The sequence below is a fragment of the Rhinolophus hipposideros genome, assembly GCF_964194185.1.
Source record: "Rhinolophus hipposideros genome assembly, chromosome: 15".
Lineage (NCBI taxonomy): Eukaryota > Metazoa > Chordata > Mammalia > Chiroptera > Rhinolophidae > Rhinolophus > Rhinolophus hipposideros.
This window is the reverse complement of record NC_138061.1, coordinates 27,048,752-27,071,046: the sequence shown is the minus strand read 5'-3', so window position 1 is coordinate 27,071,046 and position 22,295 is coordinate 27,048,752. Positions and strand designations below refer to the sequence as shown.

General features: G+C 49.0%; 1 protein-coding gene across 1 annotated transcript in view; it reads right to left on the bottom strand.

Moving 5' to 3' along the window:
* Positions 1 to 22,295, bottom strand: part of TLL2 (tolloid like 2) — a gene marked incomplete at its 3' end in the record, with an annotated part of 113,939 nt that overhangs the window by 1,382 nt on the left and 90,262 nt on the right. Inside the window, exons 11-20 of the mRNA XM_081074744.1 lie at positions 21,774 to 21,890; positions 20,504 to 20,649; positions 19,845 to 20,040; positions 12,271 to 12,396; positions 11,397 to 11,557; positions 10,582 to 10,762; positions 9,075 to 9,200; positions 6,840 to 6,967; positions 3,354 to 3,567; positions 310 to 560 (exon numbers count right to left, since the gene is read on the bottom strand). Coding sequence (XP_080930870.1) covers positions 310 to 560; positions 3,354 to 3,567; positions 6,840 to 6,967; positions 9,075 to 9,200; positions 10,582 to 10,762; positions 11,397 to 11,557; positions 12,271 to 12,396; positions 19,845 to 20,040; positions 20,504 to 20,649; positions 21,774 to 21,890 — 1,646 coding nt within the window. The remainder of the gene's footprint in view (positions 1 to 309; positions 561 to 3,353; positions 3,568 to 6,839; positions 6,968 to 9,074; positions 9,201 to 10,581; positions 10,763 to 11,396; positions 11,558 to 12,270; positions 12,397 to 19,844; positions 20,041 to 20,503; positions 20,650 to 21,773; positions 21,891 to 22,295) is intronic.

The following is a 22,295-nucleotide window of genomic DNA, read 5'->3' as shown; positions in this document are numbered from 1 at the left end:
GGCCAAATAAAAAATGGGGGCAGGGGAGGGTAGGGAACTCTTCGCAAAAATAGGAAGAAAGTCTTAATGGGAAAAGTTCTTCCACAGCTGACCTCAGTCAGAGACCTTCAGGAACGGAACTCTGGCTCACCCAACCACCTCTCTGACTATTCCCCCCAGTTTCCCACTTTGCTCTAGCAAAACAGGCCTCCTAGTTCGTGCTAATAAGTGGCAGCAGTGGCTAGAACTCAAACCCAGGTGAGTGTGACTCCATAACTCCTACTCTGAATCACCATGCTCTGTCCTGGGCCCAGGGTCCCTGGGACTTACCCCCGAGCCACAGAAGCGGCCGAGCCTGGGGGCAGTGCTGTCGTAGCCGTCGTAAGCTTCCATGTAGTCGTAGCCACAGTCGGTCTCCTCCTCGACCTCAAAGGTCCGGAATATCAACTCCACGCCGTAGCCGTCCTCCGCCACGATCACCCAGTCACAGCGGGCCTGACTCGGGTAGTTGTTGTCCCCAAACTGGGCATGGGAATAGAGCTCTTTGGTCTGCACTTCAGCCTTCAGTCTGCCTCCGCACTCTGGAGTGGAGAGAGAACCATGATGCTGTCTGGGCACGGAGAACCCATGAGCCATCCCCTACCCCCTACATCCCAGTCTAGCACTTCTCTCTTCACACCCTCCATGCAAGCCAGCTTTCTCTACAAAACCTGCGGGTGCTCTGTGGGAGAGGTCAGGCAAGTCTCATCATCCCATTTTACAGAGGAATAAACAGAGGCCCATCTATGCCTCTGAGTTTCAGGGCCCACAGGGGAGGGATCCAAATTGGCCCTTCACAGCCAAGGTCCTATTTTCCTACGTTGGGCCATGTAAGGCCTCTGGGAATACCTAAGCATACTCCTGGAAAAAGAATTGGCTGTCTAGATCTTTAGCTCTTAATTCCCTGGAAGTGCTAGGAGCATCTGAGAAGGGCTCGCACCAGCCTGACCGACTTACTGTAATTTTCAATTTTTGCCAACAGAGGGCACCAAAAATACATCAGAACTGCGAGTAAACTCTGAAACCTAGAAATCTCCTGAGACTTGCTAACGCATTTCAGAGTGCTGACTGCAAGCTGCCTTGAGAGCCCTGTGTCACAGGTGAGTTATGCCTTACACTTTGTATTCCGTAGTCTTGACTTCTGGGTTTTTTACTAGGACCGTAACTCTGGTTGGCCTGGGTCCCACACTATCTTGTGTCTAGGCCACTAGAGACCACAGCATATAAATGGATAAATGAGAGTGATCAGAGATTAGAAAGCACCAGAAATTTTGGAGGCAAATTCCTCCACTGTCTGTCCTCAATGTGCTCCATGACCCCGAGAAGCCCGGAGCTCGCCATGTGTGGCTTCTGCACTGTCCTGTAACACTCAGGTCCAGTTGGCCCCAGTCCTGTCCGACTGCCCCATGTGTTCTCCGGCTTGGAATTCCTTCCAGGTCTGAGCGGTCTTTAGGAAACGTCAAATGCCTCACGTGCAGGTAGCAATGAAATGGGCACAGAACCTGGCTGGATGGCTTCTACCCATCCTGCCAGATCCCCTCTCTCTTCTTCCCCACCTGTTCTGGGCCCTACGAGGCTGTCCTTCAGATTGACATGGATGGCCCCCTTGCCCTCTGCCTTCCGGTTGGAGTCAGCCATGGGGAGCATCAGCAGATCAGAGGAGGGAGGAGAGAGAAGTCAGGGTATTTGGTCCTAGGCTCCTTCCCTACCTGGTTGCCAAGACTGTGTCCTTCAACTGAAGGTCACAGCTCCTGTCTGGGAGCCCTTGGCTTGCCCCCCTTCTGTCTCCAGGCTCCAGGAACAGCTCCCTCATCCAGGCCTGGGGGTCGTAACAGCCCTGCAGTCTTAGTTCTGGTGGCTAGCGACACTGCCTCTTGTGGTTTCCTCATACCCTGCCCACCCCTTTGTAAACAGTCCCTTACTAAATTCTCCTCAAATAACGACTCTATCTGAGCATACCCCCATTTCCTGCTGGGATCCTGAGCCACCTCAAGCACCTACACACAGTCTGTAGGGACAAGAGAGTGAAGTCACTAGTCAGTGGCTTTTAAACTTCTCTCTGGGAAGCTAGAACGCCCTAACGAGCTGAGAGGGTTCAGTAGACAATGAAGTGTTTTCTGCTAGGCAAGGATCACTAAACCTCTTAAGGGTGCTGGTTGTCATTTTGTTTTACTTGATTCACATTTTCTGGCTCTGAAAAACAAATGGATAAAGGGGCTGTTAAAGGGATCAGAAAACCTCACAGGGTGCCCTTGTGGGGACAGAGCCAGGAGTGCAGTTTCCAGGCTCTCGGACTCACGTGGAAAGGTGCTGGCTCAGGTAGCAAATGGCCGGCCATCAACTGTGATTGGATGGCCATCAGCTGTGGCTAGTTGGCCGTCAGCTGAACCAGTGAGCCACTGGCCACTAATATAACTGCCATGGCTACGCTAGCAGCAAATGGTGGCTGGCAAGAAGATGGTGGCTGGTAAGCGCGGATTGCAGTTAGCACGGTGGACTGCGAGTTGTGGATTGCAGAGTAGTGGACGGTAGGCTGTGGATAGTGTCGCTCCTGCTTCCTGTGTCTCCAACCCAGCCGCCAGTGAGAATATAGTGGCATGACTCCCCCATCTATAGCTCTGTTGGTGTTCCTTTTTTGGCCTCACCATATCCTACGTTCTTATGTGGGGAGCGGGACCAGAGACCCCATGTGACTCCCTGCATGACCCCGATCACGATCTCAGACTCTGAGTGGGCCGTGGGGAAGCCACAGCTTTGCCAAAGGGCCACCATCTAATGCCAGAATCGAAGAGTGGGTTCTAATCCCAGGTGGTAACATTTTAGTAGCTAAAGAGCAGACAATTTTCTTCCTGACATTCTTCTATTTAACAAAGCAGGTATATCAGTTACATGTATGTACATTTTCCTCCAAAGGACCAAATAAACTATTTACATTTTAAGTGGAGGAAAAATAATGAGGAACAAAAACATTTTTCATATTCCAGAACTGGGCCTTAGGAAGGGCTGCTCTCCAGCACTCAGTTCCCAGAGTTTTGGATTTCACAGATGAGTAAAATTACAGATAAATTTTTTAAAAGGGAGGATAGGTGGAAGGAAGGAATAAAGGAAAAAAACGTGTCACCAACACATAAAGCATTGCCCACTTTAAATGTTGTAAAAATTAAGGACATTACAAGTAAACAACCCTTGCCCCTACCGTTGCCCATGTTTCATTTTAGGAGGAATATGTTGTCACTTACCTCCCTCCCCCCTAGTCAGAATAACAGGCAGTCCTTTTGTGGCCTTTATCACCTACCAATCTCCAGTTAGCAAGGCCGGGCGTCCAGCCCACATACCTGTGCTGTGCACCACCTGGAAGCCTTTCCTCTGCACCGAGGCATCAGAGTAAAACCTGAGAAATAGGCTGCTGCCTGAAGCCACCACGGGGTCTGGTTTCTTGCTGCCGCAGAAACGGCCAAGGATGGGGGCCAGGCTGTCGGGCCCGTCATACACCTCCAGGTGGTCGTAGGCACATTCCTGGTGCTGTTCGATCTCAAACTCATTAAACGTCTGGGGATGGAAGAGCAGAAAGTGAGGTGAGGGCCTGGCATTCGGCTGGGGTGGGGGCCACCTCCCCAGGGTGGGAGTGGGCTGGGTGAGAAGGGACATGCATCCGCCCAGACAGCTATACAAGGGGTGTGGAGTCCACAGTGACAGCTGTAGAGAGGGCCTGGACTCGGCCCCTCTTTCAGTCCCCACAACAACCCTAGGAGTTAATTACATGAGCTACTGTTACTGGGACCACTTTCAGATGAGACGGTCGGGTTCAGGTTGTTGCAACGCTCGCTGCTGTCTGTGTGCCTGCCATCTTATCACGCGGCTTCCCCCTCACTTAATAACGAGAGTGCTCAGTCAGGGCCAGGAGCTGTTTCAAGTCCTTCACAAGTATTGACCCTCACGACCCTGTGATGTGTCTACCATCGTAACCCCCACTTTACAGATGAGTACACTGAGGCACAGAGTTGTCAGATGACTTGCCCAAGGTCACCATCGGAACTGGGCCATGACCAGAATGTCTGGCTCCAGAGCCCGTGCCCTTAACCTCTGGACTAAACGGTGCAATCCTTCAGTACAAATGATGTGAAAGAGGCCTTACGGCATGCACACTGCTCTGTGTCGTCACCCTCATAGTGGCTGACGTTAGCTGAATGTTTTTTTCCACGCAGAGCCCTGCATTTTCTCACTGACTTCTGATGATGCTGTGAACCAAGGAAGAGCTATTATTATCTGCAATGTGCAGAAGGGGAAACTGAGTCTTAGAGAAGTTAAGTGGCTTGCCCAAGCTTCCACAGCTAGAGGAGGATGGAGCTGGACCTGACCTGCAGCCAGCCTGACTCCAGCCCCACTCCTAACCACCACCAGGCTATACTGCCTCCCTCCTCCCTGGACCCCCTAAAGATTGTCCCCTGAAGCTGGCCAGGGGAGCCCCACAATACACCAGGCTTTGTAGCCCCAAATGTCGGGCTTCTCAGGCGCTGGGAAGATGATTGATAGCCTGCTCATGCCCGCGAGGGAGATGGAACAAGGGGAGAGAGGACAGTGTTTTAAAAAGACTTAGATCAAATGACAGAGTAGGAGAGAGGACATTAGTTGGGGAGGGGGGAATTTCAATTCACAAGAAGGGGACAAGGCAGGGATGGAGGTACGGAGAGGCCATTAGCAGTGGGGCTTTCATAGGAATGACAAGCACACTTGAAACGAGCAAAGCTCTTCACACCTTACAGAAAGGGAGTTGGGGACCAGGGAGTAGGGGTAGGACAGTGGGTGGGAGCAGGAAGGGGAGACCCGTGGCACCAGGGTGGGTGATGTCCTGGGAGACTGAATCAGGGGGGCAGGGAGCTCCGCAAAGGTCCATGGGACACCTTGTTGCTGTCCCCATAGAGTGTAACGTCAACTTTTTGGAAGTATTCAACTCACCCTGTATGGTAGCAAAAGAATAAGAGCATGATCGATATATCCACCATTGACTTCCTAGGGAAGTTTTTTAAAAAACTAGCACATATATGTACGAACCTCAGATAAATTTGAGGTCTGGCCTAATTGTGGCCACTGTAATCGGTTGCTTTAGTTCCTTAATACTGTAAAGAACAGGAAAAGACGTTAGAGACAACCAGCACTAAAATCTTGTTTGTGGCTCTTGGACAAGAAGCGCCGCTTCCTGCTGTGTAGGTTGCGCATTCCGAACACCAGGGGGCGCCATTGCCCCGCCGTCATCAGAGATTTATGTTGCCATTGCGAATATTTTCCAGCAGACGGCAGTCTTGGGGAAGGAGTGCCTTTCTCTTAAGGGGCTCTCTTTAATTTACCTTCATCCAGATTCAAGGCTGTTCGGACCGATCCAGGAGAGCAGCACTCGAAAGCATTTCCCACATGGAAATGAGATGCCCACTGGGGGCACCCTGTGATCAGGGGCCCTGTCGTCTCCACCCCTCGATGCCCCAGGCCTGGCACAGAGAGACACCAGCCCCCACGCTCTAGCTTGGGAGTCTGTTCACCTACCTGTCCTCACTGCTGTTGCTAATCAACACCCTCGCAAGCCTCAGGGCCACCTCTATTTATCATCATGTTCTTCTTTGTTCCCTTCCATTCTCCATTATTGGTCATCATTCAGAGGGACATCCGTTTGCCTTCTGAAGAGCTTTCTCATCTCCAGAGTCTGAACAACCCATTTAAAAACTGTTTGTCTGTCTCGAGTACAACAACTTGTCCAGCTGGCAAGAGGGTTTGTTTTACACTCCAGACCTGGGAGTCCCTGGAGGCTGAGAAAGAGTCTTGCAGGAACCACTCATTTCTCTTTGAAATAACCCAGCGTGGTGTTCACACCACAATCTTATGCATGGATGGAACTTTCAAAAAACTCTTGGAAGATATATATTTTTTAATTCAAGAGAGAATTAGCATACAAAACTTAATTTGCTATTGTTAATTGAGAAAACATGTAAGTCATATGAATAATAAGAGCCCATTAAGAAGTTTGGGCAAGAAAAAGTATATATCTTTTTCCTGTGAATGCACATGCATGACTGTATATATGCAGGAAATTTCTGGAAGGATTCACAAGAAAATGTTCAGAGAAAACACTTTTAGTGGGGATGGATGGCTCAGTTGGTTAGAGCGTGAGCTCTCAACAACAAGTTTGCTGGTTCAATTCCCCCATGGGATGGATGGTGGGCTGAGTCCCCTGTAACTAAAAATTGAAAACGGCAACTGAACTTGGAGCTGAGCTGCACCCTCCACAACTAGATTGAAGGACAACTTGGAGCTGATGGGCCCTGGAGAAACAAACTGTTCCCCAATATTCCCCAATAAAATTTAAAGAAAAGAAAAACAAAAAGAAACCACTTTAGAGTGGTATAAGGGATCTGGAAATGTTTTATTTTCACTTTCTAACCCTCTGTACTAATTACGTTTTTTAACTTTGAGAATGTATTGTTTTGTAAAAAATTAAAACATGAAACAATTAAATCTCAAACAGCACAGCGGGACAGGTGTGTTGGGTGCCACCTCAAACTGGTACCACTGTGAACAGGTGCTTGCTTATAGAGCTTTTCTCACCCACCACCCTCAGCTGAGGGCTTAATGTGTGTCCTCTCTTTAAATCTGCACAACAGCCCCATGAGGTAGGTTTCACTAGCATCCCCATTTTCTAGATCATGAAACTGAGTCCTGGAAATGCTGAATAACTTCCCCAAGTTTTAGAGCTGGGAAAAGGCAGAGCAGAGACTCAAACCCATGCCTGTCTGACACCAAGGTCCCTGCTGTCCATTAAGAAAATGACTCACAAGTTTCACCCTGTGGCCCTCGGTTGAAGAGATGTTCCAGGTGCACTCCCTCCGGCTGGGGTATTTGTCAGGCCAGTTGGGGCTCACCAGGGTCCCCTCTGCACTGCTGATCTTATGTGCACAGCCAGCTGGGGGTGATGGGGATATGCAGAGAGAGACATGATCACTTATGGGCGTTATAGGAGGTGTTCTAAGACAGGCTCCTCCCCTTGCTCTTATTTGTCACATGGTCATTAGCAAATGTGGGGTCAGGAGGCAGCCTGAATCAAATGTCGCCTGGCTCAGAGATTTGCTGTTTTATTTGGCGTTGCTGCCTTCCGGGTGGGGGCTAAGAAGCCAGGTCATCTTTCTTACTGTGACTATTCACATCCTGGTTATGACTGGAAATATGGTAGAGTGAGTGGTTTAAGAGCACAGGCCCTGAGGTCAGTCAGATGGATCTCGGTTCAAGTCTTGGTACCGCCACCTTCAAGCTGTGAGACTTTGGATACTTACATAAGTCTTGATGTCCTTATTTGTGAAAAGGGAATTGTGTGGATTAAATGAGATAATGCATGTAAAAGGCCCAGCAAGGGCTAACAAAGATCTTCATCACTATGCCTTCGTCTATATACTTCTTTTAGTTTTTCAAAGCAGTTTCATTTGGAGGCTAGGGATGTTGCCTTGGTTACGATGCCATTAGCAAAGAGTGGCCCCTTGTCTTGCCCAATGAGTAGGATTTGGGCCAATGGCTAGGATCTGTCTCTCTCTGTGTTGGGCACTGTGCTAAGCATTTTCAATGCATCCTCTCATTTCATCCTTCTCACTTTCCAGATGAAAATAAGTTTAGAGCAGGTAAGTGACTTGTTGGTAAGGGGTAGAGTCAGGACTCGAACCTGGGTCTACCTTTGCCTTTTCTGACTAGAAAATAGAGGGAGCTGAGGAGGTGGGCCGTGGACCACTGTGGTTTCAGGCTGAGGTCGCTGGAGGGGGCAATTGAGGGCAGGTCAGAGGAAGGGGGAGGGTGAAGTGTCAGCAAGGACTTTCCTACTGCTCATTGCTGGCTCTGTTCCTCAGCCACACAGAGAACAGGTCCCACAGGGGCAGCGACTCAGCTCCTGGGAGACTGGTTCCCGCACCCCCTGCCTCATCCTGAGGGAACCCCTAGGAAGGGAGCCATGTTGAGCTGATGGGACCTCAGTGGAGTTTCCATCCCTCATAGCATCCCCCACACCATAGGAAGCAAGCCTTGTTCTGGCCCAGGCCCACCTCGCAGGAGTTTGACAACAACTTTTTAAGTTCCAGAATGACAGTACTTTCCAAGTTTTTTCGGCCTGACTCTCAACCCAACTTGTGACCACCCTTTTCCGTGTCATAGGGCCGAGCTTGGAGCGGCAGGGGGGCTGTATCCTGCTTCTAAAGATGTCTTAACTCATCCTATAATATCCCAGGAAGGCCCTGAGCAGACTCCATGAACCCCAGCCAAATCTCCTAACTAAAATGTATACCCCTCACCCTTGAGATCCTTTGCAGCACTCTGTGGCTGGGGCCAAGACCCGGAGGCCTGTGTGTTTATCAGATGTTCAAACTCCCTTTACAGGGTGGGGTAAGAACAAAGGAAGGCCTTTCCCAGAATGACTGGACATTCAAAGCCATCTGGCCCTGAAGAACTCCCAGTAGTAAATGGAGCAGGGAGCAAAGTGTTCCCAACTCTATTTTACTATTAGACCTGCACACGATAAATATTACGACATAGATGGCTGACATTTATTAACATTTCAAGTGCTTAATATGTGCCAGACTGTCTGAAATACTTTCTAGGCATTCTCTCATTTAATCCTCAGAAAAAATTTAAGAAAGGGTACATTCAGCCCCTTTTAACAGAAGAGAAAACTGAGGCTCAGAGAGGTTAAGTAACTAGTCCAAGTTCACACAGCTAATAAGTAGCAGCACCAGGATTTAAACCTAGGTAGTCTGACCCTGGAACCTGGGAGTTTAATCACTTTGCAGTCAGTAATTCCAGGAGAACACCTGAGGGCCCCTCCATGCCTCCTGAAGGAGTGAGCTGCCCTGGAGAAAATCACTCTTCGGCAAGAGGGCAGGAGAAGGGAAGGCAGATGCCGAGTCTCAGGGGGACTCAGGGCTTGGCAGACAGGGAAGAGGGGCTCCGCATTCTCACTCTTGCACGCCAGCACACTCCTGGCAGCCAAGGTACGCTCTCCCCACCCCGACCCCTGAGCAGAAGTCTAGCCTCACCCTCTTTACAGTCGTGCTCATTCTCATGGAGCCGGTAGCCATTCCTGCACCGGCACAGGTAGCTCCCGAACGTGTTGACGCACTCGTGCTGGCACCCGCCGTTGTCCTTAGCACACTCGTCCTTGTCTGGGGAGATCAATGGACTCTCCGAAGGGGAACCACCAACTTGGGATGGTCCCTCTCGGCTCAGAACCCTGCTGAAAAGTAGCCTCCAGTAGGGAGCCTCCTGATTGCGCAGACTCTAATTATCCCCTTGCTGAGGGTGGGGATGGGGGTATGTGGGGGTGGGGAGGCAGCATTTGTTGGGTAATACATGGCCCTGGTATATATTGAATTCCCTATGCTCCTAAAGCACTTTAATGTATATTTATATGTTCTCCATCCCAATCCCCGGCAAAAATAAGGAGCTCCTTAGAGGATAGGCTAATATTAATAATAATAGTAACAATAATAAAAATAACTACCATGTATTGAGTATTTATTATGCAATGGGCACCGCCTCAATCACTTTCTATACATTATCTAAGTCAATTCTCACACACCCTTAGGAGGTAGGTGCCTCTGCCCCCATTTTACAGTTAAGGAAACTGAGGCTAAGAATGCTAATGTGCCCAAGGTTACTCAGTGAGAAAGTGGCCTGTGTGACCCAGAGGCCTGGGCTTATCTGCCATGACCCCACACCACCTCCTGCCTGTGGAGTAGGTAAGCATGCGGGCCTCAGGCCAGACAACCAAGTGCTAGTCTAGCCCTGCTCCACCACTTAGAACTGTTGTGACCTTGGGCAGTCCTTGACTTCAGTGCCTCAGCTGCCTCACCTGTAAAGTGGAGTCAATAAGGGTAGGATTGTTGAAAGGAGGAAATTAATTAGAACAGGTAAAGCCTTTAGAACAGAACAGTGTCCAGCCCGGAGTAAGTGTTAGCTTTTATTCATTATTACATATGAATTCAAGTGTGAGCTGGTGTTATTGGTATAGTTCTTACAGCTCACACCAGAGCAGTGTGCAGCCCTCTCCTAAGACAAGTTCTTTCTGTAATAACTGAGGGCCAGCTTCCCTCCCCGGTCCCCCGGTGGGTAACTTCAGGGGTCAAGGCGTACCGTCTTCTCGGTACCCTCTGCCCGCTGTGGGTCATGTGCCACTGACTACTTTGTATTTTAGTGTCACCCTCTTATTTCAGAAGGACAACTGAGACTCCTTGGAGAACACTTAAAACATAAAGAGATGAAGCCTACCCAACACTTAAGCACTAAACCACAAGTTAGGAAAAGGCACAGAAGGGTCCTCCCCTTGAGCCTTTAGAGGACACGGCCCTGCCCACACCTTGACTTCTGGTCCCCAGAACTGGAAGAGAATCCACTTCTGTTGTTTGAAGCCATGCAGGTAATTTGTTATGGAAAGACGCTGAGGGCAGGGCCACTGGCAGACGGGTGGGCAGGTGCCTCAGAGACTGGGAGCCAGCAAAGCCCTGCAGCCCTTCGCGCCGTGGCCTGGCCTCCAAACCTGCACACCTGAGAAGAAGTGGGCCCGGAAGCCGCGTTTGGAGACTGTGTTGTCTGACTTGAACTCCACACGCATATTGTTGCTCTGTGAGGTGATGACCTCGGGCGTCTCGGAGCCACAGAACCTGCCGTGCAGCCTGGCGTCGGGGGACAGGCCGCTGCGCACCTCCAGGAAGTCGTACTTACAGACCTGCAATCGAGCACCGTGGGGAGCTGCCCGGTGCCCCTGCACCCCCATCCCGACCCCCGTGCCCTGCAGGACCCCTTCCTGAGAGCTGCACCCTGCCAGGTGGTCAGAAGGGCTCAGCTAGGTCCAGAGGGAGGATCCTTTTGACTCCTACTGGGGCCCCTCCAGCCCCAGGGGCAGACACGGGGCACGCCTGAGTACACTGGCTGTAGGGTTCTGCCTGGGCCTCGGCTACTTGGTCATCCCATGACCCCTACTCAAAGAAGGGAACAGGCTGTATATACCTGGTCCCCAGCAGCACCTCACTCCCTCCATTCCCCTCAGCTGGACATTAACCCCCCAGAGTCCTCCCCCAGGGGTCATGCCTATGTGGACCACCTCCCACCCCCAAGACCTGCTTCCTTCACTCTTGTCCTGATTCTCCTGAATTTATCAGTGACAAGAGGACCCACACACTCTGTCTGCAGAGCATGTGCAGCTAAAAACTGCTGCAGCAAATACTCCCCAGATGCTGTCCAGCTAAGATGCCATGACCCTAGGAAGCCAACTCTCTGCCTGTTGGCCCCTCCCTGGTTCCCAGCCCGGAGCCACAAAGCTGCCAACACAATCCCCAATCAATTAGAGCGCAGAAACATACATCGTTGCCTTCCAGTTCAAATACTTCAAATTGAAGGGATATCCGGTACTGAGTGGGGGCCAGCACCTGCCAGACACAGTTTTTGTTGATGGGGTAATCCTTCGGCCACCCCGGGCTGGTGATGGTTCCGTTCAGCTTGGTAATGAAACCGCCACAGGCCACTGCACAGGGAAACAGAAGCAAGATTCATTTGGTGTTAGTTCCAAGTGAGTGCGATTCCCCTAAGCAATAAGCCCTGCTGTTCTTCAGAGAAAATGTTAGACAATCTGCACTGATTAATTCAGTGTCCTTTCTTCAACTGAGGATTTGGAGGGATAAAGTTGAGGACAGGTCTTTACTACTTTTAAAAATGACAACAATCATTTGTGCTGACATGTCACCCAGTGGCATAGTTGGGAATTCCAACATGACTTGGGCCAAAGGAGAATTAGAAATGTTTGCACCAAGCCATGCAATGTACCTGGCTTATATAAACACGCCGAGTCATGCCGGGAGGTAAGGTAGATAGAACACCAGCCAGGCAGAAATGGAATGAATAAAATGGCTATTCGTTGAGTCGCATCAAAGTGCTCAGGGTTGGTTTGTTTGTTTTATTTTTTTTGCTTTGATTTTCTACCTTAATAATCGTGTGAATTTTACATGGTCACAGAAGGAAATAAACCACGGCTCCAGTTGCAGTTTCTAGCGTGGAGTCTGTGTGATTTGGGCAGTCCTTTCACATTTGTGAATTTATCGGGTTGTTTCTCCCTCCAATCATCCACCACAGCTGTCTGTTGTTACTTCGCAGCCAGCCGGCGCCCCATCTCTGCTCCACGTCTCTTACGACTTGTAGCCCCCTCCACTTTCATTCCAGCGTGGCAGGTACAACACCAACCTTCACACGTCTTCTTATCAGCGGCCAGCTCAAAGCCAGGATCACACGCACACTTGTAGCTGCCCAGTGTGTTCATGCAGCGTTGCTCGCACCCTCCACGATCTGGCCAGGAACACTCATCCACTTCTGCCGGGGAAAAGGTGACCTCGGTTAAATCGTCACAAGGCTGCCTGGTCTGTTCCCCATCACAGTCCACATCCCAGAGTCCCTAGCAATTGTCCTCCAAGAACAAGAATGGCTCCTGGGGACCACCTCCTAAAGCGTCTCATGTCCACATCTCAGAAGCAGCAGCAGCTAGAGTAAAGGGTAGGATCCTGAGAACACAACAGGAATAACGTGTTAGCCAGAAGCAGGGCTCTGCTCAGGAGAGATCAGGCCTGGATAATTTCCCTCTTTGAAGGGCTCAGTCAGCTGTATTCATTTGCAATTTTTAAAAATCTCAAAGGTTCCATACCAAAGACTTAACTAATTTCAATGCCATGGAATTAACCCCACCCGAACCCAAATACAGAACTTCTCAGGGACGTTAAATAAAGGGCAAGGACAAAGGGACACGTTTGTAGATGAAGATGTTTAAGTGTTCTCCAGAGACAGAACAAGAACACGTGATTTAGCATTTTTATAAATAATCTGAAGAGGTGTGCATAGGGAGATCTTCAAGGTTACGGAAAACACTGGGCTCTTGGGTTAGCCAATGCTCAGGAGAAATCGTTGGCAGAGGCTGCAGGGAGACTGAGTCAGCAGGGCCATCAGATGGGATTCAGCACCAACAGTGTCTAGCGATGTATTTGGGGGCAATTAAATAACAGCAAGTAGGACACCAGGAATGCTATCCAAAAGGAAAACAAGGGAGTCTTTGGAGAATCTCTCCAGACACATCAGCTCAGGAACCACTGAAGAAAAGCAAAATCCAGGCATTGGGCATCTCCAAGAAGAGTATCAGAAATAAAAGGAAAAATTGTTTTCTGTTGCCAAGCTGTGATACATCTGTCCCTGAAAGAGAGCATATCGGTTCTGGCCTAACCGAGCTGGAGAGCCTAGTGAAGAGACATCTGAACACTGAGACATTTAAAAAAAAAAAAAAAAAAAAGTCCAATCTAGGAAGAAGAAAGGTTGGAGTGGGGGAGGAAAGTATTGGTGGTTCAGAACACCATGGAAAGTAGGAAAGGAGCAAGCAAAGAGATGTCCACAAAATCTCGAAAGACCATATAGTACAAACAAAATAAATAAGGATGGCTTTGAGTTAGTCAGTAAAGACCTGAAAAGGTCCGAGTCCTGCCACCTCAGCAGGGATCCTTTTAATAACACTTCTGATAGATGGCTTATCAGACCCAGCTTGAAAACACCCAGAAAAAGGGCTCTTGCTGCTTTTCTTGTCCTGTGCAGTTGAAATTGTCAAAATTCTGACTCCTTGCAACTTCCAACCCCTTGGTTCTCCAGAAAATGCAAACCCTTTCACCATAATGTCCCACTCCACTCTCCTTTTCCAGCTCAAATAAGCCCATTTCCTTCCAATCTTCCTTGTTTACGATGCACAAAATACTCATCAATCAGGTTGCTGTTCGCTGGGTAAGGGAGTTTGTAAATATCCTGTTGCTCATTCTAAGAGTGCTGTGTTCTTGGGCTCAACAAAGGCTTAAGTGGGTCGGTCGGGGAGACTGCGATGGGAAGATATGCTCTAGGCAGGGGATTAAAGCTGTCCATGGCCTCAAATAAATGTGTTAAATCAGCTAAAATTGTAACAATTCTGCAATTATTTCTCACTTTACAATATGCAAAGCACTTTTTTCGACGTTTGTTTGAAAGCATCAAAGGAGGAGAATAAACGATAAGGAGAAATGGAGGGTGTCCAGGCTACAGAGGGAGCCAGACAGACCTGGGTTGGATCTTCCCCCAATAAACTGTGTGATTCAACCTCTCTGAGCCTTCCTCTTGCTTTAAACTGAGAAGAATACCTGCTCGTCAGTGAATGAAACGAGGACCCCAGCATACAGATACAGTGCAGAGGGGCTAGCACTATCGACCACAGTGGGGCTGCTTTTGAAATCCCTGCGGGTGGAGAGACACAGTGATGGGGGTAGTGAAAAGGATAAGGTTACCTGCGCATACGTGAATCAGGTGAGAGTGGAGTGGTACAGGGGAAGGAGACAAGGCAGGAACAGAAAGAAGGAAAATGCACCAAGGATGGGCCCATGAAGACTAGATTGGGAGGAGGGCAGCACAGCAGGATCAACAAGCTGGCTGGTGAGCACAGGGAGAGGGAGAAAGGAACTGTGGGAAGAGCCATTACAATAGACTCAGATGAACAAAGGACCAAGGCAGTGGTGGGGTGGGGGATGCAGTGATGCCAGAAGAGGCTATGGCTATGGGCAGGACACACGTATGTCATAGGCAAGAAAGGGAGGACCACAGATGAATGTCTTCTGGTGCCATCACAGCCACATGGAAGGAAGATGGCTGGTGGGTCCACATGAGCCGAAAGCAAAGGGAATATAGCTCCTGCAGAGACTAGAAGGGTAGGGTGTTTGGCCCAGGAAGGTAAGTGAAAGGTATACATGTACACCTGAGCTCTCTCCCCAAAAGCAGTGGGTATTTTGGCCATTTGCAACCCTGCTCCAGCTTGGGGGGGTGGCATGGAAGTATGCAAGGGGCCCCGCTTTCAGTGAGAGCCTGGGTGTCCTCTGTGTCACCTCCACACTGTGATGACGTAGTGTGGGCTCCAAGCCCATGGGTTCATGCTCGCTCTGGGCTACAGTGGCTGAGGCCAAGCCTGTCAGGAAAACCGGGGAAAGTGTGGGTGTGGGAGAAACTGAATCCAGATTATATGGCTTCTTTGCCTTCTCCAAGTGATATTAGTGGAAAAAGGAATTATCCCATGATTAGACAATGAAATGACTCAGGTAGGATCCCAAAACTGGTTTCGAAAAGGGTTAAGGAACGAGAAGGCAGGGCACATCCCAAAGGTTTTGAACACGTACCTTGAAAGATGCTGGCCCCCCTAATCAAACACCCATGGTGGTCCATCAGCCGTGGGACAGTGGACGGTGGGAACCCTCAGATACTTCTGTGGAAAGTGTGTGACTAAAATGGCCCTGCCAACCCTCGAATGCTCCTGCCATCTCCTGACGTAACCAGAGACGCGAGGTGCTCTGCCGGCTGCCCAGCCAGCAGGCGGAGAGAGGCTGCCATCTGGCAGCAGGAGACAGAGGCAGAGGCCAACTGGCACCCTGGTCAGTGCCATGCGCCAGCTGGGCCCTGAGCAGAACCTCTTGCCAACTGGCACCAAGGCGAGAGCTTCCTTGACTTGGCCCAATTCTTCTCCATTGCCTTTGTAATTACTCTTCTAGTATCTTTCACTGGACGAGTCCTGACACTCGCACTGGGCACTGTATGTTCACAGGACTTCCTACTTATCACCTCTTGGAAAAAGACAGGGCAAAGACACCAACTGTGCAGTCTCTGGCCTTGCGCTGTCCGATATGGTAGCTACCAGCCCGGTGTGGTTTTCAAACACTTAAAATGCAGCCAGTCTACACTGGGATATGCTAGGAGTGTAAAGCACGCTGGATTTCCAAGACTTAGTATGAAAAGAAAACATATAAAATATCTCATTGATATTGTATACACTGATCACATATTAAAATAATAGTATTTTTGATATATTGAGTTAAATAAAATAAATTAATTTGACCTGGTTTTATTTTGGAGGGTTTTGGGAGTGGGGGTAAAGGGGCTGCTAGAATGCTTAAAATACATACTTGGCTCACATTTGTGACTTGCGTCCTATTTCTATTGAACAGCACTGTTCTAGACTTTGGTTTTCACCTCATTCATCCTCCTGGGGACCCCAAAATGTAGGCAGAGCAGGGTGCAGGATGACTAATCCACAAATGAGGAATCTGAGCCTCATTCATTCATTTCTCCATCCATTCATTGCCCAGTAAGTATTTATTGAGCCTACCGTGGGCCAGGCAGTGGGAATTGAGTGGAGAACAAAGCAGGTATGATCCAGTCTCAGAAAGGAGAACTGGCACCTGACAGTGAACAGCTCGTAAGAAATGAGGGCAGGTCTAGAACCCGAACTTCAGATGCTAAATGCAGGGCCCTTTTCCCTATGCTCCGACAGTATCAAGAAAGCAGAAAGGTGACCCACTGTCAGAATCAAATCACAAACACGAATGAAAAATTCAAATTCCTTCACTTGACTTGCCTGTGGCTTTTAGGTCTCTGTTGTGGAAAGACAGTGCTCTGTGGAATCTGCAGATCCAGGGTCTAGTTCTAGCTTGGCTGCCTTAGAACTCCAGTTTCCGCAACTTGAAAGTGGGGGTGACGATAATACCTACCAAGGGATTGTTCTGAAGATAAGAGAAGATAACTAACGTGGTTTCTGGCACACTCAATAGATGTCTTGGCTTTGCCCTTTAATATCCAAAGAGGTTTCCATCAGTCCTGGTTCGTCTTTTAAGGTTCAGGGTCGAGGTCATCCTCTGTGACATAAAGATGTCAAGCGGGTCCCGTGCACTCAGTTAGTAGAGATGAGCCTCAACTAACACCTTCACGGACATCTAAAAAGATGTTTGCAAATTGAAATGCCCTTGAAGCAGCAGGCTGGGTAACCTGACCTCACCCCCAGGCTGAGCCTGATGGTCTCTGGCCTCCTCCCAGGTCCACGCCATTGCCCACCTGCTTGAGGGTCTCTTTCACCACCTGAAGCTCTTGAGAACAACGACTGTGTTCTCCTTTTTGCCCACAGCCCCTAGCACACTGTTTGATGACTGCTGAATGAATATTAAAAGGGGAGGAGGGAGAAGATGGGCTCTTCTAACCAGCAAATGGAGCCGGTTATCATGGTTACTTACCAAGCAAGGCTCTCAACTCAGTCCCTTACAAACCAGTTCAGCATTATAGAGAGAAACACTCTTTTCCATTGCTCTGGCATCTCTAGTGGGGTTGCCACACAAATGCAAGAGGCTTAATTAAATTTGAATTTACGATGAACAACCCATCACTTCTTAGCATAGTATGTAATATTTGGGACATACTTATACTGAAAGATCATTCTTCCTCTGAAATTCAAATTTAACTGGATATCCTATTTTTGTTTTTTCTAAATCTGGCAACCTTATCCTCCAGCTTTAGCTGGTTCTCTCAAATGTGTGTATCACTAATTATCAGCAGAACCAGGAATGAGGTGCGTTGGGCCAGTGCCAATTGGTTACCAGTTACCTCACTGGAAAGAACTCCCAATACCTAATTTACAGACCTGAGGATGGAAGTCAGGGGAGGAGAAGGACCAGAGAATTAGAATAATAGAATTAGAATGAAACCTCATAATCGTTTGTGACATGTGGCAAACAAAATCAGGCCTCCCAAAACTGTCCATGACTTAGTCTCTGAATCTTGTGAATCTGTTACCTTACACGGCAAAGGGACTTTGCAGATGTGATTAAAGATCTTGAAGTGGGAGATTATTCTGGATTATCTGGGTGGGCCCAATGTAGCTACAAGGGTCCTTATAACTGAAAGTGAGGAGGAGAGTTAGGGTCAGAAAAAGAGATGTGACAATGAAAGCACAGGTCTGTGATGCAGTCTGAGAAAGACTCAACTGGCCATTGTGGGCTTGAAGATGGAAGGGCACCACGAGCCAAGGAATGCAGGAGCCTCCTCTAGAAACTGGAAAAGGCAAGAAACGCTGATCTCCAGAACCATAAGATAATACATTTGTGTTGTTTTAAGCCACGAAGTTTGTGGTAATTTGTTACAGCAGCAACAGGAAACCAATACCTGGCAACAGCAAAAAGAAATTGTCACGTCATTTTTTCCAGAGAAAAATAACCGTCTCAAAAGATGCCTTCCGAAGCAAAGACAATTAATGGGACCAAACATTATACCATGTGTATTCGCTTATGCCATTTCATTTACTCCTGACAACAACTCTGCAATAACCTGGTAGCTGCCATTTCTACAAGTGAAGGGGATTGGGGCTCAGAAAGGTTGTGCAACTTGCTCGAGGCCCACCAGCCAGTGTTGCTAAGGCACATGCAGTCTGGGCCAGGGCGGGGCAGGGGATGTGAATTTCCAGGCATCTCAGCTAAGACTGTCACGTTCTTCTCCCCGTACAACCACTAGCAGATCAACATTTGAAATATGCTTTCTGTGCCTGGCTTTTTCGCTCGGGAAAGAATTTAGTTTTGTCTCCAGATATTCAGAGCGTTGTAATTCTTGTTTCTGCTTGGGTTCTGCTTTCCCCAGATGCCTCAAGACAGAAAAAAGAATAATCCCACGTGTTTGTGTGGCACTTTTCAGCTTATGAAGTGTCTCCACAGCCATCATGTCATTGGGGCATCAAAACAGGTCAGGTAAAAGGGGCAGATTTCCCCCCACCCCTGTTTTACAGAGAACAAAACAAAGTCTTCAGTAACAAATGGCTGCCTGCTCAGAGTCACATAGCTTGAAGTGGGTTCTTCTGACACCCACTAATTTATGCAGAACCTGGGAGAAGGGGCTAAGAGGGGGCAGATGGGGAGACTGGGAGTAAGGAAGGGGTCAGGATTTCTGGGTTGGCACAGCCAGGAGTCCTGGGAAAGGAGAGAGGGAAGGGAAAGCAGCCTTCTCCTGGGCAAGAGTGGTGCCACTAATCAAAGGACCTCATGTGCAGACTGGATATCTCTATTTACTGGCTGCTGGTGTGCTATTGGTGCCCAATCACAATGTATCGTTGAATATTCAATATTCCCTTATAGAGTGTTGCCTGAGGGGCTCCCAGGGTCCTGAGAACAGAGAAGGAAGATCTACCCATTGAGAGGAATCCTGGGAAGCCTGCTGTGCTGGGCCAGGAATGCTGGTCTTCCCATACCACTGTGGGTCTGGTTTCCTCAAGACCCTGTAGAGAAGTCAGTCCCTAAGGCAACATGGAGGTGTGTTCCCCTGAGCCCCACCCCCTCACTCTCCTCCCTACCCACCCACTTTAGGCTAGGGGCTGATGCTTCGGGAGCTGAAGACCTGGGCTGCCTCGCTGGCACACATCTGGTAATGCAACGTAATGTCCTAGAAAGAGTTTGAGCTTAGGAGTCACACTTGCTGTGTCTGGAATTTTGATCTGCCACTTAACTATCTGAGTGACCCTGAGCAGCCCTTCTCAACACTGATTAAATGTGATCCAAACACAACTAAAGGGTTATTTTGAAAATTAAATTACATTGTATAAACCAAGTCTCTTGCACAGTTCCTGTCACACAGTAGGTGCTCAATTAATGCTAGTGGCTACACAAATATTTATTGTTATCAGTGCTCAGTTTCACTGAGGTTCACTACATTGACCTTGCAAACTTATGAAATCTAATTTCCAAGCACAGCAGCAGAACTTCCTGCCACGTAGAAGCCAAGGCTGAGCCTGTTCTGAGTCGGTGTGAACCCTGTTGGGGGCCCTAGCGCAGCCCTAAAATGGGTTGCTGTCTGCTCCCTGCAGAGAGCCTTGTTTGGTGCTAAGGTTCCGTATGGGTTTTGTGATTTTAAGCCAGGGGAGCAATTACCTCTTCCTGTGACTATAAGTGGAAACAACTGCTAATTCATACCCTTGAAAAAATTGGCTGCAAAGCCCGCTTTATTGATAGAGCCATCGGACACAAACTTCATCCACATTCTGTTAGAGCTCGATTTCACATCCTCTGGCTTCTCATAGCCACAAAAGTGGCCAATCAAGGTGCTCTCGTCCGTGGGGCCATCGCGGATTTCCAGGTAGTCATATGCACAGCTGTCATGCCTTTCAATCTAAATGGAGAAACAGAGGCAACATGGAAGACGACCAATGGCTTGGCCTTAAGGTTTCTGATTTAAGAAGGGAAATTCAATATCAATCTGAAAAATCTAACCAAGAGGCCAAAGGACCCAAGTGTGTCCCAGGCTTCTCCAAGACATCTCCTACTTGTGGAAGTCAAGGGCGAATCAAGCTGCGAAGAGACTGAGAGACGATAAATGGGGAAGAACAATTCTACAAAACTTCCCAGGATCCCATCCTAGACTTTCACTCGATTATTCTCCCACCCTCTCTAGCAGCCTTCAGAAAGGAGGCAAAGGAAATTTCAAAGCCTGCAAAGTTTTTGATGTCAGATGTCCAGGTATAAAACATCATGGACTTGAAACGTTTTCTTAGGGTCATGTTTCCCACCAAAAAATAGAAACCCATCTTTGTAGACCAGAAAGTGCCTAGAAAGACCATCCAAGCAGTACTTACCTCAAAAGCCTGGAAGGTGAGCCCCACGTGAAACCCCTCCGAAACTGTAATCCTCCAGACACATTCCTTGGAAGGTCTGTAGTCATCCGGGTAGTTGGGAGATTGAATCTGGCCAGCGTCTTTGTTAATGTCTCCCCCACAGGTAGCTTTAGAAGAAAACCAGAGAACCAGCCTTAGAAAGAGAAAGGAAGGGCGTCCCTGGTCGGATCTCACCAAGGAAGTTGGCCACTCATCACCACTAGGTGACTCCACTTGCCAACATTTTCATTTCCATCCAACCAAGACTGAGCCTCCAGAAAGGCATAATTTCATTTGTTTGCATGTCTGAATTTTTTTCATATAGAAAAGAACCATGTAGAGCAGCGGTCGTTCTCTACCTTTGCTGTACATCGAAATCACCTGGGAGATTTTTCAAGCCATGGAAGCCGGGGCCACATCCCCACAAGTTCTGACTGAAGTGGGTCTGGGGGCACTCAGAGTAGCAGTGGTGTGTAAGAGTCCCCCAGGTGATGCTAATGTGGAGGTAGGGACTGCTAGAACAGAAGGACGTGTGAGTGTGCGCGTGCACCCATGCACACGTACGTTATTTCTTTTCTAAAAATGAAACATTGGCCTCTCCAAAATCACAATTTAAGGCCAAAGGGGCCTCAGTAACCATGTAGTGGTTTCCTGAGGGGACGGGGGGGGGGGGGGGCGGGCGCGGGAGGCAGTGCACAGGGGTAGCTACCCAGAGGAAACCTAATATGTGGAACAAATAGAAGCGGAACTGCCCTGCTGGCAGCTGCTTAGAGCCTAGACCTGCTGGTTCTCTCACCTCAACCACCATGGTGACGTCAGAGGCCCTTCCAAGAAATGTATCCGAAAGCCCCCCGACAATGCCCAAAGTCCTCTCTTCACACATGAGACAAACAGGGGCTTCGAGAGGTTAGATTTTTTGCTCAGGCTCACACAGCTATTCAGACTGTTCTCATTTCCACAGGGTTCTATACACCCTGGTACCACCTCTCACGGGACTGGAACGAGGGTTCAGCAGCATGGTGACAGGCAGATGACATCTGTCCTGAAGTGAGCACAGCTGGCCCCTCCACTTCCAGAGTGTGGAGGCAGAGGACAATGAATGCCTCAGCCTAGCCCCCTCGGTGGTTGTCCCATTCCTCACAGCTCTAGCAGCTACCACGCACGCCCAGCAGGAAGAGGGATAGCGGGCTGCATGTGAAGGGCAGAGGCACATCAGGAGCTACCCAGGTGGCTTCTTCCATCACGAACGAACCTTCATACACCGCGAAGAAACCCTTGCCCAGGATGTTGCTGCTGCTCCGGAACTCCACCCAGAGCCGGCTGTCTGTGGAGACAAGGGGCTCCGGGGCTTTGTCGCCACAGAACCTACCTGGGAAGTGAAAAGGAACAGTCAGGCTGCTGGTGGACAGCAGGAAGCGGCTTACTGCAGGCAGAGAGAAAGTGGTGTTTCTTTAAATGTGGTTCAAGGTGAGTAATAACCCCCACTGTGGCAACTCCTCTTGTAGCACACACAAGAGTAGAAGATGGAATGGAAACAGTCACTCAACTGTGTGCCTTCCTCAGAATGCCTTGTACCCGGAATATAACCCAGGCACCCCTCTCTCCTGCCAAATGGGTCTTGTTGAAGTGCTGAAGGTGTGGCGGGATAATGTCCTGAGATGGTGATAGCTGTGCCCCACCCCCCAGTCCCTGGTGTTTCCTATTACATACATACCCTTCCTTCTCTTTTGGGGGCATGCCTTTGGGAAGACATTATGCCTTTCTCGCCTCGGAG